The sequence below is a fragment of the Barbus barbus genome (genome assembly GCF_936440315.1).
Source record: "Barbus barbus genome assembly, chromosome: 32".
In the NCBI taxonomy this organism is placed as follows: Eukaryota; Metazoa; Chordata; class Actinopteri; order Cypriniformes; family Cyprinidae; genus Barbus; species Barbus barbus.
In genome coordinates, this window is record NC_136760.1 from 28,413,965 (window position 1) to 28,437,311 (window position 23,347).

Consider the following 23,347-nt stretch of genomic DNA (forward strand, 5'->3'; position numbering starts at 1 on the left):
AGCGAGCGATATAAACTCACATCTCACTGAGGAACCTCGTGGGATCTATATTTAAGATTACATAACCACACACACACATACGTCTTTAATCACTTCTGTCTTTCTACAGGGCACATACTGAAAACACAAACTGACTCATCCCGCTGCACACATAAGCTAATTAACCCTTCCATATATGTCTTCACTACCCAAAATGCACCGCAGCCACAGGTGTTCTGGGCGTAAGCAGGTTCAGATGATCCTCCAGCGGGTCACGTGTCTCTCACACACACACACACACACACACACACATACACACGTGTCACTGACCTGCGGCAAGCTCCATCCGGTCAGATTGGTCGGTGTGTGTTTGCCAGTGAGCAGCGGACTCTGCTCTGTTTAACGGCACCGTTAATAAACTACTTATGAAACCAACCAACTGAGAGAGTTTAAGACTACCGGCAGCCAGAGCAGAGCACCGCCCTCTCAACAAACACACACACACACAGAAGCAGACAGACACACACACACACACACACACACATGTTGGTTTTTGTGGTTTATGGGGACTCTCCATAGGCGTAATGGTTTTTATACTGAACAAACTGTGTGTGCTATTGCCCTACACCAACCCTACACCTAAACTTAGCCCTCACAGGAGACTTTGTGCATTTTTAGATTTTCAAAAAAACACCATTTAGTATGTTTTTTAAGCCTTTTGAATTACGGGGACATAGGCAGTGTCCTCAAATTTGTGTCCTCATAAACCACATAAACATGCACACACACACACACACACAGTCATACACACACACACATTTCAGTGGGCAGTCGTGGCCTAATGGATAGAGAGTTGGACTTGCAACCCGAAGGTTCGAGTCTCCGGCTGGCAGGGATTGTAGGTGGGGGGAGTGAATGTCCAGCGCTCTCTCCACCCTCAATACCACGACTGAGGTGCCCTTGAGCAAGACACCGAACCCACAACTGCTCCCCGGGCGCTGCAGCATAAATGCCCACTGCTCCGGGTGTATGTTCACTACTGTGTGTACACTTAGATGGGTTAAATGCAGAGCACAAATTCAGAGTATGGGTCACCATACGACACGTCACTTCAAAGTATGGAAATGAAGGAAGAAAGAAAAAAAAAAAAGAAAGAAAGAAAGAGAGAAAGAAAGTATGGAAATGAAGGTAGGAAGGAATGAAGGAAGGAAGTAAGAAAGAAAGGAAATGAAGGAAGGAAGGAAAGAAAGAAAGAAAGAAAGATAGAAAGAAAGAAAGAAAGAAAGAAAGAAAGAAAGAAAGAAAGAAAGAAAGAAAGAAAGAAAGGAAATGAAGGAAGGAAGGAAGGAAAGAAAGAAAGAAAGAAAGTAAGAAAAGACAAAAGCAAGTTAGAAAAAAGCAAAGAAAGATGGCAGGAGAGGAATAAAGGAAGAAACAAAGAACGCGTTCATAGCGAAGTATTATTCTTCTGATGAAACTCACTGACTTTAATTTAATGCTGCAAGTTGAATCAACATATTAACATTGCAATGTTGTCTTTTACAATGTCTTTCAGTAGACGTGTAAGCATTTTGTTAGCCTTTTTACATTCGTTTAGCATTTAAAATTGTTGCAACGTTTTTTAAACATTGAAACAACTAACATTATTTTAACCATATGTTTCAATCCATGTTGAAAGTCAGTCACGTGTCATCTGTAACAGAACTCATCTGCCACCAGCCTCCTGAACACCAACCTTCAGCCTGACAAACTGTCCTCGTGTGCATTTACTGTAACACACAGAAGAACCTCAAACAGCCTTCATGAACCATCAGCGGTTTGGTGAACTAGCCTGAACAGTCTCCACCGTTTCACTTGTAAAATCTTGCCAAAAACCTAAAATGTCAAGTGAGGCTTATCAAGTGAGTTTTCTCGAGACTCTCAGTGTGTGTCTCCAGTCGAGAGACTCTAATGTGTTTTTAGAGGACTGTCTTTGCATATCCTATTAACCCTAATGAGATTTTAGGCTCTAAGACTCTGATTAGGCCTGCAGTGAGGTACAGTGCTCAGCTCGAACAAACACTGTTAACTGAACAGAGAGAGAAAACACTGCGAGTCTTGTAGATTAATCATGGGACAGTAATCATGGACCCAAAAGGGCTGAATGTCAGCAAGAAAGGCCGGGTTAAAATTGCTTGTAAAGAATTATAAGTTCAATATTACTCTGAACTTATGGCAGTGACACTGTTCTGTTCTGTTTAACACACACAAATGCAGGTCTGAAAACACATTCATGCACACGCAGTGAGCAATGCACTCAAGTTCAAGGTCTGCAAAAAACATCCTATATTCCTTAAGCTGCTGCAAAGAATTTCCGAGTCAATTCAAGTCATTTGGGAAGTGTTCAGCTAGGATCACAAACCCTGAATCGCACTAGAGGGGTTTTATATATATATATATATATATATAGTCTCCTGATCTAAAAACAGAGCACTTAGCTAAATCTGCTTTGCACGTCCAAATATTTTAAAGTCTGCTGTTAGCAAAAATATATTCAGAAAGTATCCAATTAAGAATTACTAAAAACAGTCTGAATATTTTGCATTTACGGTCTACACCATCCATATTAGCGCTGGGTAATGATTAATCGTGATTAATCCAAAATAAACGTTTTTGTGTACATAATATATGTGTGTGTACTGTGCATATTTATTATGTATAGCTATATAAATACACACACACATGCATGTATATATATTTATGAAAAATATGTTATGTTTATATATTAAATATATTTAAATATAACATAAATTATATGAATATAAATATATGCATGTAAATATTTTCAAAATATATACTGTATGTGTGTCTTTATATATACACATGATAAATATACACAGTACACACACATACATTATATGTGACCAAGGACAACAAAACCTTGTTGTCATAAGGGTCTTTTTTTTTATTGAGATTTATGCATCATCCGAAAGCTGAAAATTAATAATCTTTCCATTGATGTATGGTTTGTTATGATAGGACAATATTTGTCTGAGATGCAACTATTTGAAAATCTGGAATCTGAGGGAGCAAAAAAATCTAAATATTGAGAAAATCTCCTTTAAAGTTGTTCAAATTAAGTTCTTAATGCATATTACTAATCAAAAATGAAGTTTTGATATATTTATGGTAGGAAATTTACTAAATATCTTCATGGAACATGATCTTAATATCCTAATGATTTTTGTCATAAAAGAAAAATGTATAATTTTGATCCATACAATGTATTGTTGGCTATTGCTACAAATATACCTGTGTTACTCATGACTGCTTTTGGGCTCCAGAGACACACATACACAAAAACTTTTATTTTAGATGTGATTAATCATGATTAATCGTTTCCCATCACTAATCCATATTACTAAAAACAAGGAACACGTAGAATATATTTGAAGCGGAAGCAAAGAATAAACAACGCCTAAACATCAACCAGTACAGACCCAAAACTAGGTAAAGGTAAATCTAGTCAAGAGAGATGTAGGGACAGCCAGAAAAGACAGAAATAAGGTTGTTACTTGTATCAGGTGAAGCCATGGTGGATACAATGACCGGAGGTCCGGTTCTGCGAGTTTGCTTGTTGTTAGGATTAAGAGCCTGAGACTGGAGGGCTGAAGATGCCGGAAGCATGGCACTCTCCACCGGCGCTACTCCCTTGCGCAGTAACTGAGGGCTGTGATGAAGGCTATGAGAAGGAGAGAGAGGAGGAAGGTTTGGAGGGCGCTTCATCAGCTCCATAGGGCTGTACGTACTGGAGAAGGTCTTGGGTGCCATTCCTGGAGTAGTCGGAGGTTGTTGTTGAGCAGGCAGGGCAGACATGGCCAGGCCGGTGTGGGCGTTGTACAAAGGTCGTGTTTGAGTGCCGTAGCCCCCCGGACTGACCGGATGACCTCCGATCGAGCGAACCCCTTGATATGTTGTGGTTTCGAGGAGATGCTGAGATGGAGCGCTGCTCGGCCGGCGACCGAGAAACTCTCCCATTCTAGGAGAGACGGATTGCAGGGCGCTGGGAGGCTGTTGAATGAGGTTTCCATCCATACCGAGTCCCTGAGGCTGCATGTAGAGATCATTGCGATGGCTGAAGCTGTTAGAACGACCTCGCATAACTGCAGCACCGGTTGCTCCCGTCTTGCAATTGAGAACCACTCGAGAAAGCACTCGTGCTTGGCCCAAATTGGGAGCGACGGAGTGGACGTCGTGGTCTTCCATCATTGCAAGCATGGAGGTAGAATCGAACCCTTGCTGTAGGAGAAGAGTTATGGTGCTTTCCGACAGACCCTCGGAACGCAGGAGAGCTAGAAAACTGGGATCCACGGTTCTCTTGGGGTCGACGGTGACTCCCCCCGGAGGGTGATGGGTGGCGCCCGGATCGTAAGCAGGGTCGTAAGGCATCCTTTGAGTTGATACAGAGCCGTATGCAGGGTTCCCTCGAGTCCCATCCATGATTGGAGCTGTAGGGTCCACTACTATGCAGGTGGATCCAGAGTCCAGCGGAAGGCCGTTGACGTCGGTGTATACAGAGTGTTCTGCCGGAAATCTGGATTCGATGCCGAAGCAAGCCGGTGAAGCGGCTCTACTGCGAATACGCTGGCTGTCTGGGATCATCTTGATGGCTAGAGAATCCCTGTACAAGCGGCTGATCTCATGAGCCGAGGGAGGAGGAGGTGGAGGTGGAGGAGGAGGAGGAAGAGCTCCGGGCATAGGACCAGGAGTAGTTGCTCTGGCTTGCCCTTGATCCCAAGCGGTCCTGACCCCTCCTGTGGCCAGGCCATAATGCAAGCCTGATCTGCTCAGCATGTGCTGGTTTCCTTTATAAAAGCCCTGCAGATCTTCCGGTGGCTGGGCCGATAGAGCAATATCAAAAGGGTAGTAATCCGGAGGAGGAACGGTGCCACGGACAGCCATGAAGATGCTGCAGAGATTGCTGTTTGTTTCAGTGTTAGCAACCCATTAGCCGACAAACAGAGGAGTCCTTGCAAATGCTCGTATACACTACAGAATGAAAACCTAATGTTTAGTGAATGCATGCACGGGTGAGGAAAGAAGAGAGGACGGTTGTGAGGAGGGGAAAAAGCAGGTGTTTGATTTCACTTCTCGTGTTTCAGTACGAAGGTCTGCGAGGGAGGTAACATTTCACCTGCTCTCTAGCCGACATTTCTTTTTTTGCATCACTTGAGGTCATACTATCATGTGACTGGCAGGTAAACCCTGAATTATTTAGCTTTGGAAACATAAGCAAGTCAGACAGAAGAAGAATAGGACAACATGACATCTCAGTAACACAAACTTACCAACTTAACAGCAAGGAAACACTTTACATCTGTACACGAGCAGGATTCTGGATGCTCTCAGCCATCAGGTTTTGATTTGGGAGGGAAAGATGTAAAAAACAGGCAAAACAGAAGGACAACGCATTGGCAAAGGGCTCATGCTAATCCAAAGGGGTTTATCCTTCCCTACTGGCCCCACTACAGCACCGAGAGATTAGTCCAAATAAAACCAAGTTAATACCACTGTCCCCTATGACAAACACTCAAACCGTCATCTCAAACTGTGTCCCAACGTCTGCCAAACATGAAGGGACTGATTTCTCTCCATAAAGATCCCAATACAGCTCTATAGTGCATATTTAGTTCAGTGTCTTACACAGTGTTAGGATGCAGTCAACCGGTGTTAATCCTCACACAGATCTGGGCAGAACACGTTAATGCTGAACACGTCACTTACAAAGATTCACAAATAATGTGGACAGTTTGGGCTATTTGGTTTATATTCATGCTATACATGTGTCACTTCAGGGTTAATTCATTTCAAGTGGTGCAACAAAAGTTGCTTCACTTTGCATTTTTATTTTTTCCCTTTTTTTTTTTTAACAATGACCTCTATGCATTGGTATCACAAAACCAAAGGAAGTTTTCGTTTGGGTTATACAGATGTTTAAACAAACCTCAAATTAAAAGTGATAAAGCAACCACATTTGATCTACATAACAAGATTAGGGTTTGAAAAGACAGTTTAATAAAAATATGATAAGCTTACACATTCTATATTAAAGGCTAAATTACTCCTGCTTAGCATCTACAGTAACTAGTGAGCTATATTACTCTGAGGACGAATTGTTTATTCCAATTATAATTAATAAATTTAACTATTTATTGACAATTTGTGTCTTTCTTCATCATAGTTTGTGTGTTATCTTCCTAAAGGTTCTTCTAAGGCACAGTGTGAAGTGTAAAATATCTTAATGCTCAATGACAGAGAAGTAGTCAAACGCTGACGGCAAACAAGACTCTTTCTTAGAGTCTAACAGCTGCCCTGTAGTTCATTTCTCACTGCGTATCAAATTGTGTCCACTGTAAGAACATTTACACACACTGACGGGTCAGTGTCACGATAAATAGTTCACAATCCTTCCAGAGTCTGGAAATATCTGCAAGAACGGCCCAACAAGCATAAACATATCTGACAGCAGCTCCCTGAAAATAGAGCCGACCCTTCTTTTAAGGCAAAGCCTTAAAATAAACCCAGCAGACCAAAAGCAAGGCAAAACACGTCTCCAGTGATGCGGTATTATCATAATCACATTACCACAGGACTTTTCTGCAAAAGAAGAATTTTATACAAACATTATACAAATAGATTTAACAATAACATGTACGTGATGATATTAAATCATTCAAAACATGCATGCACTTTTTATTCTTAGAATCAGAATTCTTCATTGTTAACAGCATTTACTGAGAACTTACTTAGCAATCACATGATGGACAACAAACAAGAAATCCCTTAGAATTACACAGACGGAGGGAGATATCTAAAGACAAGAACGCCTTATGTTACTTTAGTGCAAGTTAAGAAAACCCAACCTGATCTCATGAGAATATGTAACTATTTTATGACGTGGCAAATGTGTATGAATTTATGCAACGCGATTCTTACAGAAATGTTTTTAGAAAATAGAAACGATTTTTATGAGCAGACGGAAGGAAAATGTACAAATAAGTTACGAATTCATACAAATTAGTCATCATAATTTAAAATAGTTACAAATTGCCATGAGAATGTGTTGGAAAACCCTAAAATAGCCTCTTTTAATGTGGACCAGTAAACAACCACCCAGATAATGTTTTTTGAAAGTTATATAAGTGTTAGCAGCACAACATGTTCTTAAAATAACGTTTATGAAACTTGTAAATGTATTAATATTTGATATATATATACGTTTTTATAACATTAAGAGAAAACATTCTTGGATTAAAATTCGGGAATGATGTTATTTGTACTCTGTATTTTTGTAACCTTTAAATAATGTTATAATCATGACAAGAAACCTGGATGTTTTAATGTTCTTATGATACTAAAAATAAACGTTATATTTTTGATGAAATAAAGTCAGTAGAATGTTGTAAAAACGTTTTTGTAACCTTTAATGTTAGAATCACGTCAAGAAAACTGGACATTGTAATGTTTTTAGAAATAAAAAAACATTCGAATAATGTTATATTTCGGGTTAAATTAAATTAAAAATAAATATTCGAATAATGTTATATTTTGGGTTAAATTCAATTAAAAATAAATATTTGAATAATGTTATATTTCGGGTTAAATTAAATAAAAAATAAATATTCGAATAATGTTATATTTTGGGTTAAATTAAATAAAAACTAAATATTCTAATAATGTTATATTTTGGGTTAAATTAAATAAAAACTAAATATTCGAATAATGTTATATTTTGGGTTAAATTAAATTAAAAATAAATATTCGAATAATGTTATATTTTGGGTTAAATTCAATTAAAAATAAATATTCGAATAATGTTATATTTCGGGTTAAATTAAATAAAAAATAAATATTCGAATAATGTTATATTTTGGGTTAAATTAAATAAAAACTAAATATTCGAATAATGTTATATTTTGGGTTAAATTAAATTAAAAATAAATATTCTAATAATGTTATATTTTGGGTTAAATTAAATTAAAAATAAATATTCGAATAATGTTATATTTTGGGTTAAATTAAATTAAAACTAAATATTCGAATAATGTTATATTTCGGGTTAAATTAAATTAAAACTAAATATTCGAATAATGTTATATTTCGGGTTAAATTAAATTAAAACTAAATATTCGAATAATGTTATATTTTGGGTTAAATTAAATGAAAACTAAATATTCGAATAATGTTATATTTCGGGTTAAATTAAATTAAAACTAAATATTCGAATAATGTTATATTTTGGGTTAAATTAAATTAAAAATAAATATTCGAATAATGTTATATTTTGGTTAAAAATAAAGTTAGTAGAATGTTCTAACAAACGTTTTTGTAAACTTTAAATAATAGTCTAATTACGACAAGAAAATTGGACATTTTAACATTCTTAGAATATTACAAATAAACATCCAAATAACATTAAATTTTGGGTGAAAAAAGTTAGAGCACTGTTAAGAATCATTTTTGTAAACTTGAAATAACATTCTAATCACGACAAGAAAACTGTTTTAAAACAATGTTCCCACAATGTTTTTACATCCTCAATGTGTTACCTGCGCACCTAGCAACCACTGAGAACGCCTTAGCAACCACCTACATCCAAACACCTCCCACAGAGCTATTGGCCAATGAAACTGTTGTGGGAGTTACTGTAATAAAATGCAACCAATTGTGTTGCATATTCTGAACGGCTCCTGCGACTGCAGCATATATTATAGTTTTTGTTTTCAGCTGCTTCCACACTAAATCTTTCCTTGTCTCACAGTTTCTGAAAGCTGTCACTCAAACAGCAGAAGCACACACCAAATCTACAAAACCAGACACTAATTCTCAGACTTTGACTCCGTTTTTTATTTCATAAAACACTTTTTGCAAAACACAACACACAACTCTCTATGTATCACACAGGAATTAATATTACAGCAAAGGTGTTTGCAAATGTTTGCTTTTGAGATGTTTGTGATATTTTGAATGCAGCGCTTCATTTGGCAAGAGATGTGAGGCATTTTGCATTTTTTATGTGCAATTCTTGGATTTGTGTGTAAAGTTGTGAAAAAAGAAGCGCAGTTTTGAAAAAGTGTGAAAGCAGCTGAAAGTTTAAAGTGGCGCTGAGCATTTTAACACAAGAGTCTGGAGAGGAAAACACATGTTAGTAATTGACAGCTGCAGAGGAACATCTGGAGAACGCCTCCTGTAACTACAGCAGCATGTGATTGTGTTCTTCTGTCCTCATCGCCTGCCGCTCAAACCCTCCTCGCAGGCAACCTGCCACGAGATGAAGCCAGATGGAGCAACAGACGGGATCGGCAAAGACACCACGAGATGAGAGGAGACTGAAACGCACTTCATCTAGACCCCTAAGGCATGTAATAACGGGGCCACGCTGAGGTTTTCTCTCCAAACCCATCGGTACCGAGCGCAACAGACGTGCTAGATCTGCGTTTTCCCTGCAGCGGATCGTTCCCTGCCGTTCCTCTGATTAAACTATCTGTACTCCATCTCCAGACAACAGGCAAGCTGGATTATGCAAAACACATCTCAAGCGGTGTAATGATTTAATCAGGAGTGTCATCCAGCCCAAGGCTCTCCACAGACACCGCCAGAGCTCATTTTTGTTTGTGCCGATTTGCTAAACGACATGCCATGTTTCATGTAATACACTGATCTCAGTGATGTTATCCATCAGGAATAGATTTCATATCAAGAACGGAGACAGACATGAATGTGAGTTTGCAGTGGATTGTGGGAGATCAACTTCCTTCCTGAAACGCCGCAGAGAGACTGAATCGCAGTTCAAATTAACCAGCAAGTCATACTGATAAATGTTTTCCTTTGGATAACAAAGTTAATGTTAAACCAGGTTGTGCACCGTTCAGAATAAAATTGAGAATTTGAAATTTAAACGCAATTCAAATTTAGATATAAGGAAGTAAAATTACAATGAATTGAAATATGTGACCCTGGATCATAAAACCAGTCATAAGGGTCCATTTTTTAAAATTGAGATTTATACAATCACACGAAAGCTGACTAAATAATCTCTCCATTGATGTATGGTTTGTTATGATAGGACAATATTTGTCTGAGATACAACTATTTGAAAATCTGGAATCTGAGGGAGCAAAAAAATCTAAATATTGAGAAAATCTCCTTTAAAGTTGTTCAAATGAAGTTCTTAGCAATGCATATTACTAATCAAAAATTAAGTTTTGATATATTAGGAAATTTACTAAATATCTTCATGGAACATGATCTTAATATCCTAATGATTTTTGTCATAAAAGAGAAATGTATAATTTTGATCCATACAATGTATTGTTGGCTATTGCTACAGATATACCTGTGCTACTGATGACTGCTTTTGTGCTGCAGGGACACATATAAAGAAATTCTGTAAAAACTGTAGTTTTGAACTAGAAAGGTAAAGTAATGACAAACCTGTCTTGACAAAGCCCTCGGAAAGAGTTTGGAAAAAAGCCTTGAAGTACAGTAGAATTACAGATAGACGAATATTATTCAGTAATTCAAACTCCAATCAGGGTTATTAAACTAAAACGAAAACTATTAAAACAGGTTTATAAATTAAAATAAAGGTGACATAAATTGCAGTTAAATACAAATAATAGGTGAAAAACTTCAATTAGGAAAAAAAAATAGGAATGTTGCCTTGGCAACAAACTGAAATAAGTTTAGGTTGCAGCACTAAAATTGCTATGAGGAAATAAAGAAAAATTTAAATTTGAACTAAAACTGAAATGAAAATAAATCAAACCTCAATAGGAATATTTAAAGAAATAATAAAAATTATGTTTTTCTCAGAGAAACTGTGGGGAGCTCCTATTTCATGCACATATTAAAATAAAGGAAAATGTATCTAAAAATAATATGAAAACAAAATACAAAAATAAAATCTAGTTCAAAATATGAATAAATAGTATATAAATATGAATAGTATATAGTATGCAAATTCACACTCATTAATTTAAGGAGAGCCTTTTCCTAAATTCTGAATTTTGCACAACCCAGCTAAAAATAAACAAATAAATAAAATAAATATATTAAATAAATAATCAAGTGTGCATAAGTTGCAGTGCAGTGTTTAAATACACAGAATTCAGCATTTTCCCCAAAATGCGTGAAAAGATTCAGTCTGGGCCTGAAAATGAAACAGATTGAGATCATGAGCAGAATAAAAGAGTCTCACCTTCACAGATTCTGTCGAGTCGTTGTCTCTTGACTTTGTGTCTGTCGGTCAGAGCCATGCTGACACACACACACACACACACACACACACACACACACACACACACACGCGTCTGTCTCTGACGTCTAGCACACTGATGATCCGGTCGAGCGGGGCATCACCCCTCAGAACACCTGCGTTAAACACACAAAAACACACACGATTAGAGCCGGGAAACACATTGCACAGCATGCACAGAGTTCACAATCACACTCTGTTATTCTTTAGCATGCAAGTGACTTATTTAGACTGAGAAATGAGTCAAACAAACACAAATACACATTTTACGAGTGTTCTTCTGAATGCACAAGCTCTTCTCATATTAAAATTAGCACAAATGCATTTACAGTGTTTTTCAGCTGCTTCCACACAAAATCTTTCCTTGTCACACAGTTTCTGAAAGCTGTCACTCAAACAGCAGAAGCACACACCAAATCTACAAAACCAGACACTAATTCTCAGCCTTCAGTTTTCAATTTCATTAAACACTTTTTACAACACACAACTCTCTATGTAACACATACAAATCTAACAGGAATTAATATTCTGGTGAAGGTGTTTGCAGATGTTTGCTTTTGAGATGTGTTTGTGATATTTTGAATGCAGCGCTTCATTTTGCAAGAGATGTGAGGCATTTTGTGTGCAATTCTTGGATTTGTGTGTAAAGTTTTGATAAAAAGAGGCAAAGTTTTGAAAATGTGTGTAAGCAGCTGAAAAAACTGTAGTGCAACAGCATCTTGAGTGTAATGACACACAGTGACCAGCAGAGGACGCGAGATCCGAGCGTCCACTCAAAGAGGTCAAACACACACACACACACACACACACACACACACAGAGAGAGAGAGAGAGAGAGAGAGAGAGAAACAGCTTCTGGGTTTGTGAACTGAGACGTGCAGCATGTATGATTTTCTTCAGGACACGTGAGGAACATGAGGATTTACAGAAGCAAACTCACATTCATCCTGTGTGTGTGTGTGTGTGTGTGTGTGTGTGTGTGTGTGTGTGTGTCAGTGGATTCATTGATGTGTGTGAATAATTTAAAAGGTCAAACCACCTGCAGACTGAAATCCTCTTTAGACGCTCCGACGTCTCATTTCAGACAGAAAATGAAGAAACGCATCATTCAGAGGAGGAAGAAAGAGATGTGTGTTGAAGGATATTACTGTGAGATCACCATCAAATACTCAACATCTGACGTTCAGAAACATCTTCCCTGGCATGTGACATCAGCAAAACCATGCTTTTTGTGACCTAATATTACAATGATATTTTCCCACTTCAGTCTCAAAGTAACTGGCCGTAACCGCATAGACATACAGGGACTGCCATAGGGAGATGTTTCCTAATTCCCTCATTTTAATATTAATACTAAAAATAAATTATTATTATTTGTATCTTGTTCAGTTTTGGTTAGCCTTGAAAAAACATCACATATTACAAAACAAAACAAAATAAAATAAAATGAATGAATGACTACATAAATAAATACTAAAAACATTTTATTAATTGTGTCTTGATCAGCTTGGGTAAGCACATATTAAATCTACAGTAAATAAAATAAAACAAAACAAAATAAATATTAAAACTTTTTTTTTTTTTGTTCTATTGAGCCTTAAAAAACATCACACATTAAAAAAAAAATAATAATAAAAATGTATGACACGAATGAATGAATAAATAAATACTATATAATATACTATATAATAAATACTATAATAAATAATATTTCTACTAATACTTTACTATTACTTTACTATTTCTCTTGATCAGCTTTGGTAAGCCTTGAAAATAAATCACGTATTAAACCTAAAGTAAACAAAATAAAATAAAATAACATACATAATAAAACAATTCATTGTATTTTATTATATCTCGTTCAGTTCTATTGAGCCTTAAAAAGCATCACACATTAAACCTTAATAAGATGATAAACTAATATTCAACCACGATGCATCTTAACCCCGTCAGCCTCTACAAATGCTGTGACAGACCTGTAAAACACAACACTGACCTCAAAAAACACAGAACGGTGAATAAAATGTGGTCAGAAACTGCTGTGAGGTGAGTCGCTGCATTAACAGCAGAATAAAAGTGCTGATCTCCCACAAACCCCCCAAAAAACAGCCATTCATCTCTGATCCTGGAACAGACCTCCAAAACCTGATTAACTAGAGATGAATACAGGGCCAGATACCAATAACGATACTTTTCCTTTGAAAAAACATGCATTTAAAGGACCAATTACACTTTGAAAATTAACAATAACTAATGTTGATATGACTAAAATATTGCATTCACCTTAAAGCTACTTGGGTATTCTTTGCCTTTCTGAAAGGACTTTGAAAGCAATGCATTTTCCTCCCGTAGAAAAGAGTTATAAAGAAAAAACCACTTGGCTTAGTAAATTAAGAATGTAATATTAAAAGACAGTATATAAAAAGACCAAATTTGGTATACAGTTTGTTAATAAAATATAATATGTGGCAAGCAGCTGAGCCCAGAATATATATGCAAACATGTTAATTACATGTTAAGCATTTTACTATCATAGAAAACCATTATAATGAAAATTATAAGTGGCTTAATGCATTAAGAAAGTAATATTAAAAGGCCAAACTCAGTAAACACCTTACTGATGATGCAAACTATACAGGCAAGCAGCCCAAGATATGAACACAAATGCATGCATGTTAGGTGTTTTCCTCTGATAGAAAACCATTATAAAGAAAATACTTAATGTGGCTTAATGGTTGAAGACAGTGATACTGTATAAAAAGAACAAATTCAGTATACAGTTATATACACTATGTACTATGTGAAGGATTTCCTTCCTCCTCTTTTCATTTCTTTTGTAGCTCAGAGTTGTACTGCGTGTAGAGAAGAGAAAATTAACCTAAAGTATTGATTTCATCAGGCTAGTATCGATCTGATACCAATACCAACGTTTGTCAGAAGTTCAGCGAACACATCAATGCTTCTGATTGAACTGCTGCTGATAACGCCATTGATTAAGTGCATAATTCACTAAAACATGGATGAAAGGAACATCATCTGACAAATTACATCTACACAAACATCTCTTTTAAATAGAAATGCTATTTACTCACAGAAAGTGCAGCAGTAATCACTACAGATGAACAGAGCTGAGATTTGTGAATGAGCTGCACAACAAAACCAGCCTCATTTACATCAAAAGAGGTGTGTTTGTGCTCAATTAACTCATTAAAATACTCACAGCAGCACTGATTCACTGATCGCTTAAACTGGACTGCGGTTAGTGAATAAGATTATTGCATGAAATACACACACACACACACACACACACACGCGCACACACACACTCAGGTCATGTGGCGCCTCTCTTCTCTCACCAGGGTTGTGTTTCTCTCACTGGTGGCCTTCGTTTCAACTCTGAAGGTCACAGGGTCAAACACACCTCTCACACACTGAACCAGACTGAGCTCTCAGCATTCCCAGAATGCCCGGCGGCGTGTGTGTGTTTCTGCTGTTCTTTATGTTTCTTTGCATTTGTTGGTCAAAGCTGATCTCAGTTTGTCTTTGACAGCAAACACACACACACACACACACACACACACACACACACACACACAGCACTGTACTGTATGTACTGTAAACTGTTCAAAATAGTGTCCAAAGAATAGAAAAAAAATAATGCACCATTGTCATATTTATTTGTAAAACACTTTTCACAACACATCGTTTCAAAGCAGCTTTACAGAAAGTCATAATATATCATATATTGTATTTATTTTGTGTAGTACATATATACATTATATCACTCTAGCTTGCAACTTAATTTAGCACTATTGATATACTATTATAGTTTTTACTAATATAGTTTTTTTTTACTTCAATTTAATACATTTTTATAAATTTTATTGCGTTTTGTCATTTTACATATATATACACTTTTTATTTAATAAATATTCGCTTATTCAGTTTCATTTATTTTAGTAAACAAAATAAATTAAATTAGGTGAAATAAAAAAAATTGTTTTTAAGCTTTTTTAAATTTTATTTTATTTCAGTTAACATTTATTTTAAGTAAACCATTTTTATGATTTTACCAGGGAAAAAAATAAAATAAAATAAACATTAACTGAAATGAAATAAATTATTTAAAAATATATATTTTAATTCAATTAATTCCCAGGGCTGTCATTTTTATTTAATTTAATGATGTACTAAATTAACTAAGAACGAGCACTATATCCATATTTATTATAAAACAAACTAAAAAACAAAACAATAAATAAATAAAATTTTTAAAATTAAATTGAAAATGAAACAAATATAGCTAATTCAAAATATCAATAAAAATAGTATCTGAATGATACTAAAATAACACATGCCACAAAATAAAGTTATAATAATTAATAATGGCATTGTCTCTTGTAAAGCTGCTTTATAGTCGAAACTGAACTACACTGATACCTATTTAAAAAATATTGCAACAGTGATGCTGTTATTTTCATATTACTGTAAATCTGTATTGTATAAAGTGCTGTATAAATAAGCATTAGGACAAATCAAAGAGAGCGGCTCATATTTCACACAATCAGCCTTAATGTTAAAAACACAAACGTCCTCTAAATGCACAGGATCCTTCAACAGCATCGCTGAGAGGTGCAGGGTTCAGAGGTCACCATCCTGAGAGATTGAGACGCTTTATTACACTCAAGTCAAGCGTATACGGGACTCTTTTATAGGCGCTGCTGACCTGTCGCAATGAAATATATCTCCCCGCACAGAGCCTCTTTTAGCCAAATTTACAAGCTGAGAGACTGGAATAAAACACAAACCCCCCAAAAATGAGCGATTCTGGCCATGAAATATCCGTATGCATGAGTTAGGAGAGAGTTACTGTCACCCGTCACCAGTGTTGGGTGTAACGCGTTACTAAGTAACGCGTTTCTGTAATTAAATTACTTATCCACTGAAAAAGTAAAGTAAGGGATTACTGTTCATTTTTAGGTAATTTAATTACAGTTACTTATAAAGTACTTGCGTTACATACAGTAAATAATTTCAACAGTTCTAAAAGCAATATTGAATTTGAAATCTAAATTTACAGTCTAAAGATATTGAATGCAGCGGCTTTAACCCTCCGCGTGCGGGTGCGTTCACTTTCAGATTTTCCTGATTCACAGAGAAACCTTAAATACTCAAATCAGGGCCGGCACCAAGAGGGGGCATTCGCGGGCAGAGTTACGGTGCCCCCACTTTCCATCCTCTCCCCTTCTTGCTGAACGTGATCGTTTCGAAAGCGAAAGTGAAACCGGTAAAACAGCGCACATAAGAAAGCGATTGCACGCTTTAGCGAGCGTCAGAAACTGCACGCAATCACAGATTGCACGCTTCCCATCCCACCCCACCCCGAACCCCCCCCACCCGTCACACACACACACAAAACGTGATTTGTGCCCCCCCTCAGAAATTCAAATGCCCCTCTGATGGAGGTGCCCTGGCGCCGGCTCTGACTCAGATACATATAAGACTAAAATCAATAGAATCTAAAAATCTTGAAGTGTCTACTTGACACTTGAACGAATTCAAATTAAAAACTAATGTTTCTGATTATGCAATCTGTATGAAACTAAAGCAAGGTACAGTCTTTCCCGTGTCTGAGCTCATTATATGCAGTCACCTGCGCGCATATGCCCTCACCTAGATACAAAAAAAAGTAAAATATTAAGAAAGAAAAAAAATCATCTAATATTCATAATTTTTGAAAGAAGACCTGCTATGAGAAATTTACCTCATAAGAACAGCGCGATCTGACATTATTCAGCAGAGATCATTTCTGTAATTTATTCTTTCCTACATTAGTTAACGTGTTATTTTGACATAAACCTGTACAGATTTTACTAGTTGGGTTTTTCCTGAACATCTTGCCAAACTGAAATGTATTGTTTAACTTTTAAGCCTTTTTGTTATTCAGATATTTTGCAGAGTATTTCTATTTGTTAACCAAAGGTGGTTACATTTTTTTCATAAAAATGTTTAAGTATTACAGTTGTTTTAAAGCTAAAAGGCTAAACTATTCTATGTTTGACTCGAATTGAAAGAATATAGAGTTTAATTTCTATTAAGGTTTATAGGGATTTTAAGATGTAGCCTAATTAGCGATTTGAATAATTAAGTTACTTATTGAGTAACTAAGTTACTTTTCAGATAGAGTAATTAGTAAAGTAATTTAAATACAATATTGATGAAGTAATTAGTAACTGTAATTAATTACTTTTTGAAAGTAACTTACCCAACACTGCCCGTCACACACAGACTGAAGAACTCCGGTCCCAACATTTTTATCTTGTCCTATTAAAGTGAAAGCCCTCCTTTCGTGCTGCGGCGCATAAAGCTGTCGTCCCCGGGCTGATTTATCCAACCATCGCAACGCCTCCAATTAATTTCTTGTGTTGCCGGCACTGTAAACGTAATGAGACTGCAGCAGGGAAACTGCTGAGTCCAGTTAATACAGGAGCCACTAATAATAGTCCAAGCTCCCAGTGATTAATATGATTCAGTACTGACCTCTGAGCACCTGACTCCAGGAAAACTCAAAAACATACACATTTCTGCATCTAACTGTAGAAAGCATACCGTAGAGAGAGAGAGAGAGAGAGAGGATACATGTATCCAGAATAATTCTGAAAAAATGTACAGAACAACCTGTAAATATTTCAGTTTAATACAAAAATGGAAAATAATGCGAAGGGTCACCCAGGGAATTCTGGGAAATTATAAGATGATGTGCACATTTTTTAAGTAAAAAAGAACACATCTAAAATATTTAGTTTGTATTGCATTACATCATTACATTTTACAGTACTGTATTGTTGGATGTTATTTATTTAAATCAAGTGTTTACTTTAATCAAATTTATATATTTATGTAAATAATATTTCAGAACACATATCACGAGTTATTAACCTATAAATATTTGTTATTTATTTATTTAAATAAATTTTTATTTTAATCAAATTTATATATTTATTTAAATAATATTTCAGAACAAATATCATGAATTATTTACATAAATATTTGTGTTTTTTATAGACTTTTTTTATTGATATTCTGATATTTAATCCAAAAATTAAAAAACACTCAACATACTATATTAAAGTCATCATATGTAGGAATTAATGTTTAATGTTTTTTTTAAATTAATTAATTAACAGAATAATTAACAGATTAATTAACAGTGTGTTGTAACGGAGCAAAAACCTGTCAAGTTATTGATTTCTGATGTTTTCTGATAAAAATGTGACTGACGCTTGCCTGTGCAAACTCCCAATGCCAGGGCTTTCTGGTGGTGTTCGCTGGCTCAGATCCTGATGTACATCTACATAGAAAGCCAGGCTGATATAGTATTTAAAGACTCTATATCTATATATACTATATCAACTATTATTCAATGTACATCTTTGACAAAAATAACAAGAAGACACTTGATCTGAGGAATCATTCAGCATGAACAGCCTCCCGTTGCCACGGCGAAGCCCTCCTGGTTGCTATGGCACCTGTCTGTGTGTGTGTGTGTGTGTGTGTGTGTGTGTGTGTGTGTGAGAGAGTGTGTGTGTAGTGTGTGTGTGTGTGTGTGTGTGTGAAGATCAAAGCCCAGGGGTCTCTTTGAACGGGACACGACAGCGTTTGCTAATCATTGATCTGAAGGATCTGATCCAGTCGCTCTGACTTAATCTACTGCAGAAATACACCAGAATGACCACAACTGCTTTCTCTAATAATGTAACCCTTCACCCCTGCCTGAGCATGTTTAATAGCACTGGATACTTAATGCAGACATGGAGTCTGTTATAAATATTTAACAGAAACTGATGCTGGAACAGCACATTTCAATCTTTGGTAACGGACCCCTATCCTAAAATGTAAAAGGCAGCTGTATATGTTTACATACATGAAGGCCCAATTAATACTGTGAAAAATTAATATGATAAATATGTGTTGTTACGTGATTACATTTTTATTTTTACTCACTATAGTTCTATGCTGTTATTTTATGTTATTTATTTATTTAAATCAATTTTATTTGTTTGTTTGTTTGTTTATTTATTCAAAACAAATTTGTGATCAAAACGTTTAAATAATCAAATAAATACATAATTTTTATTTATAAATGTATTTACTTATTTAACTACTTACTTATTTGTACCGGTTGTTATTTTAATAAAATGTTATTTAAATGAATTATTTTAATAATCAGTTATTTATTAAAATCCCATTTGTTTATACATCTATTTAAATAATCAAAACAAATACATAATCAAAATATATGAATAATGAAACAAATAATTTTTTTATTTAAATCTAATTTATACATGTATTTATTTAAATAACACCATTTGTTATTTTAATAAAATTGATTTAAATTAATTAATTTACTATTAAAATTATTATTTGTCAATTATTTATTTTAATCTAATTTATATTTATTATTTAAATAATCCCCCATCACTCCCTTGGGCCCCGTTTGACGCTCTTGGCTCTTGTAACAGTGTAAATCACATTTGTAATTGATATTAGATGATCTGAAGGGGAGATACTGTATAATAAATGATATTCAAAGCTCATAAGAGCTGAGCAGATGTTTGCATCTCAATCAGAAAATCAATCAGCAGCAAAACCCCTGACATCCGTCGCTGTGAAACCCAGTGAAGACGAACCAGACGATGAGAGAGAACGCACTGGGATTTCACATCATCTGATCGACTCTAATTCATCCTCAAGGAATAACTCACTCAAATATAAAAATATAAATCATCAACTCTACCTGCTTCGGAGACTTTTCTTCTGTAAAACACAAAATGAGTTATTCAGAAAAATGTTGAAGTAGTGACTGTCAAACTCAGAAAACAAGGACAAGTTTTCTATTTTCTGTGTTCGACATACTGAAACAAGATATAGCAAAAACCAATCAATCAATCAATCAATCAATCAATCAATCAATCAATCAATCAATCAATCAATCAATCAGTCAGTCAGTCAATAGACTTCTGTTGTTTGTTTGATTGATTGATTGATTGGGTTGTTTGTTTAAATTCAAATTTATTTTAAATTTTAATTAATTAGTTATGTATTACAATAAATTTTGTATTTATTATTTTAATCAATTATTATAATTTTTTTATGAAATATATTCATACAATTTTATTTATCTTATTTATTTATTATTTTTAATCAAATCAATTACAACAGTCTTGCATTTATTTATTTATATAAATTATTTGATAAATATATAATATATAATTTTTTTATAATCATTTATTATGTAAATAATTCTTATTTATTTATTGTTTTAACACATTATTTTATTATTTTTTATAATTATTTATCATGTAAATAATACTTGTTTATTTATTCAATTCATTATTTATTAGAAGAACACTTTTTGCAATCTTTAACTAATTTTTTTCTTCCCAAAGTAAAACAACAAAAGTTAAATGTCAAAATTTGGTTGTCAAATTAAATAAAATTCAAGGTAAATATGTTATGAATTAGGGCTGCACGATATTGGAAAAAACTCACATTGCGATATTTTGTTTTTCTGCGATATATATTGTGATATGAAAAAAATAAAATAAAATCACCAGATGATGATTTGGGAAAAAAAGAAATTGGGTGAATCAGTAAATCAGCATGGAAAATAAACAAATTACAACCAACAAACAAATTACAAAATATAGCTACTGTTACACATCCATTAGGTGTTAGCCACGGTTAGAATTCGAAGTGCAGATCGATGCACACTCTAATGGCTAATATTGCCCTCAACACATTGCCCGGTGGACGGGGATTCGATTAGAACTACAAACATGCATAAAAAATGGTAAAAAAAACTACATGGCGACCAACGGACAGGTAGAGAAAGGGATTTGAGTGATAAATAATCAATGTCTAACCTGATTAAAAAATATTAATTGAATATTATCCACATTATATTTCATCTGCAGCAACACTGTAAACTTTTATAATGATACGTTTGGTCATTAACTTTTAAATGCATCATGCAAACACATGAGCAGAGTTCTTGGCATGAACGCTTACAGCTTCATTCCTATGGGATCCGTAAACGACTGAGTGTCGCACAACTCTGACTGAAACTCAATGACGTCGATGCTGTAATGATCATCCAAGTTAGGTGTGCGATATTGACCAAAAAAATTTTATCGATAGCGATAATTAGACGATATTTTTCTGAGTGTGTTATTGTGCTGGTATCTTAAGGACTGTCGTGAACAGCTGACTCCTACAGTTTATGATATTCTTCATATTCTGTGTGGTGTTCAGTTCACACTGATAGAAATTAATAATACGTTTTCCAATACGTTTAAATGGATTTTTACCTTTTATGGGCATTTTTAGCATTATAAAGCCATTTTTCGAAAAGTGTGCTTTATGTTTTGAGTCAAATTCTTAATTTAATCATTGAAATAGAATAATAAGACATTTGGGCTGTTACCAAGAAAATGAAATATGTCTCAACAAACTCCATCTTTACAATGCAGAGGAAACACAGAAGCTGCGTCTGAAGTAATGTTTAGATGCATTTACACACTCTTTAATGCAGGACATAACATCATTACAACTGCATAAATAACATTTAATATTATAATGAAATTATTTACATAATAAAAAGTCAAATTAAAACAGCCACCAGGTGGCAGCAACTCACTGTAAATAAGTGAGTCATTGCGATTGAACCGAATCATTTAAACGATTGATTCATTCAGGAACGAATCACCATCATGTTGCTCAGAGACGCAAAACAGTGCTGTGGCTGTGTTTGGAATTATTATTGTTGTCGAAATACAGCAAAAACAGGCAATATAGTGTCTAAAACGTAAGTCTCTTAATTAACTTCTTGTTTTTTGAACTGTTGTAAAACAAATCAATATTATGTTGGTAATCATGGTAATTTTTGGAGAAAGAAATGGCACTCTTTGTGTGATATTGATTGACTATATGAAATGATATAAATATCTACATTTTCTGTCCCCATATCTTGAATTTGTGATCATTCTAAATGTATTTTAATAGACTGACTCATGCAGTGAAGGAACACGCTATAATATAAGCGCACTACTCTAGACTTCGATTAATGCGCTCTTTAAGTGTGTTTTCAATGGTTTTTGCAAAATAGGCTACTCGATAATGTCAAATCACACATCGTTAAAACAACAATTACGATATTATCGCAGACGATATATAGGCTATCGCACACCCCTACGTTCCGCTTTCTCCAATAGTAAAGAAATCCAGAGCCTCTCCTCTTCCTATAGGCTAAGACAATCTCTGACGCATCATCCAAGCACTTCCTGTCTGAGTTACCTGTCTCAGGTAAACATGATGGACAGACGAACCTGTCAGCTTCACATCAGCAAACGCCACACATTCGTCTTTCATCAGCACAGGTTAATGAAGGCTCTCCATCGGGTCACAGCAGGTTAATTACAGAACGCCACGCTGAAATGCAAAGCAGCCGCTCACAATTACTGCACTGACAGATGCACAGCGAGCCTCATTTATTTGTCTTTATGGTCACACGAGGGAGGCTGACATTTATCCATTTTTCATGAGCCGACTTCTGCATGCAACAAACAAATCAATTTCCCAGTGCTAGATTACAGCGCAAAGACAATATTGGCCCTTCTGCAGACCACAAGCAACCAGAACCCTCCAATCACAGCCACTCTACACACAACGCCTGGCGCCTGATTGGCCGATCTGTCGCATGCAACTAGTGGCACCTCAGATGCAGATTTATCACTGAAAAACTCAATTAAGTGTTTAATTTCAGATTTTTTTTAGTACATCTCATTTGCTATCATTAAACTGTATTCTGTCACTTTTGATCAATTTAATGCATAACAAAAATATTAATTTCTTTAAAAAACAATACATGTGTGCATATCAGTAAGTTTTTTTTAAAGAAATTAAGATTTGCATGCATTAAATTGATGAAAAGTGGTAGTAAAGCCATTGATAATGTTACAAAAGAAATGTTGCAAAGATCAGTATATTATTATGATTTCTGAAGATCATGTG

At 35.1% G+C, this 23,347-nt stretch overlaps 1 protein-coding gene across 5 annotated transcripts in view; it reads right to left on the minus strand.

Annotated features, from left to right (window-relative positions):
- Nucleotides 1-23,347, minus strand: part of ctbp2l (C-terminal binding protein 2, like) — a gene marked incomplete at its 5' end in the record, with an annotated part of 43,472 nt that overhangs the window by 11,345 nt on the left and 8,780 nt on the right. For 2 of the 5 annotated variants that reach the window (XM_079388438.1, XM_079388437.1), the window contains one exon: nt 11,219-11,391. In XM_079388438.1, coding sequence (XP_079244564.1) covers nt 11,219-11,276 — 58 coding nt within the window. Of the gene's footprint in view, nt 1-309; nt 371-3,533; nt 4,921-11,218; nt 11,392-23,347 lie in introns of those variants that run through there. The other 3 variants (XM_079388436.1, XM_079388435.1, XM_079388439.1) reach the window with 2 other exon arrangements.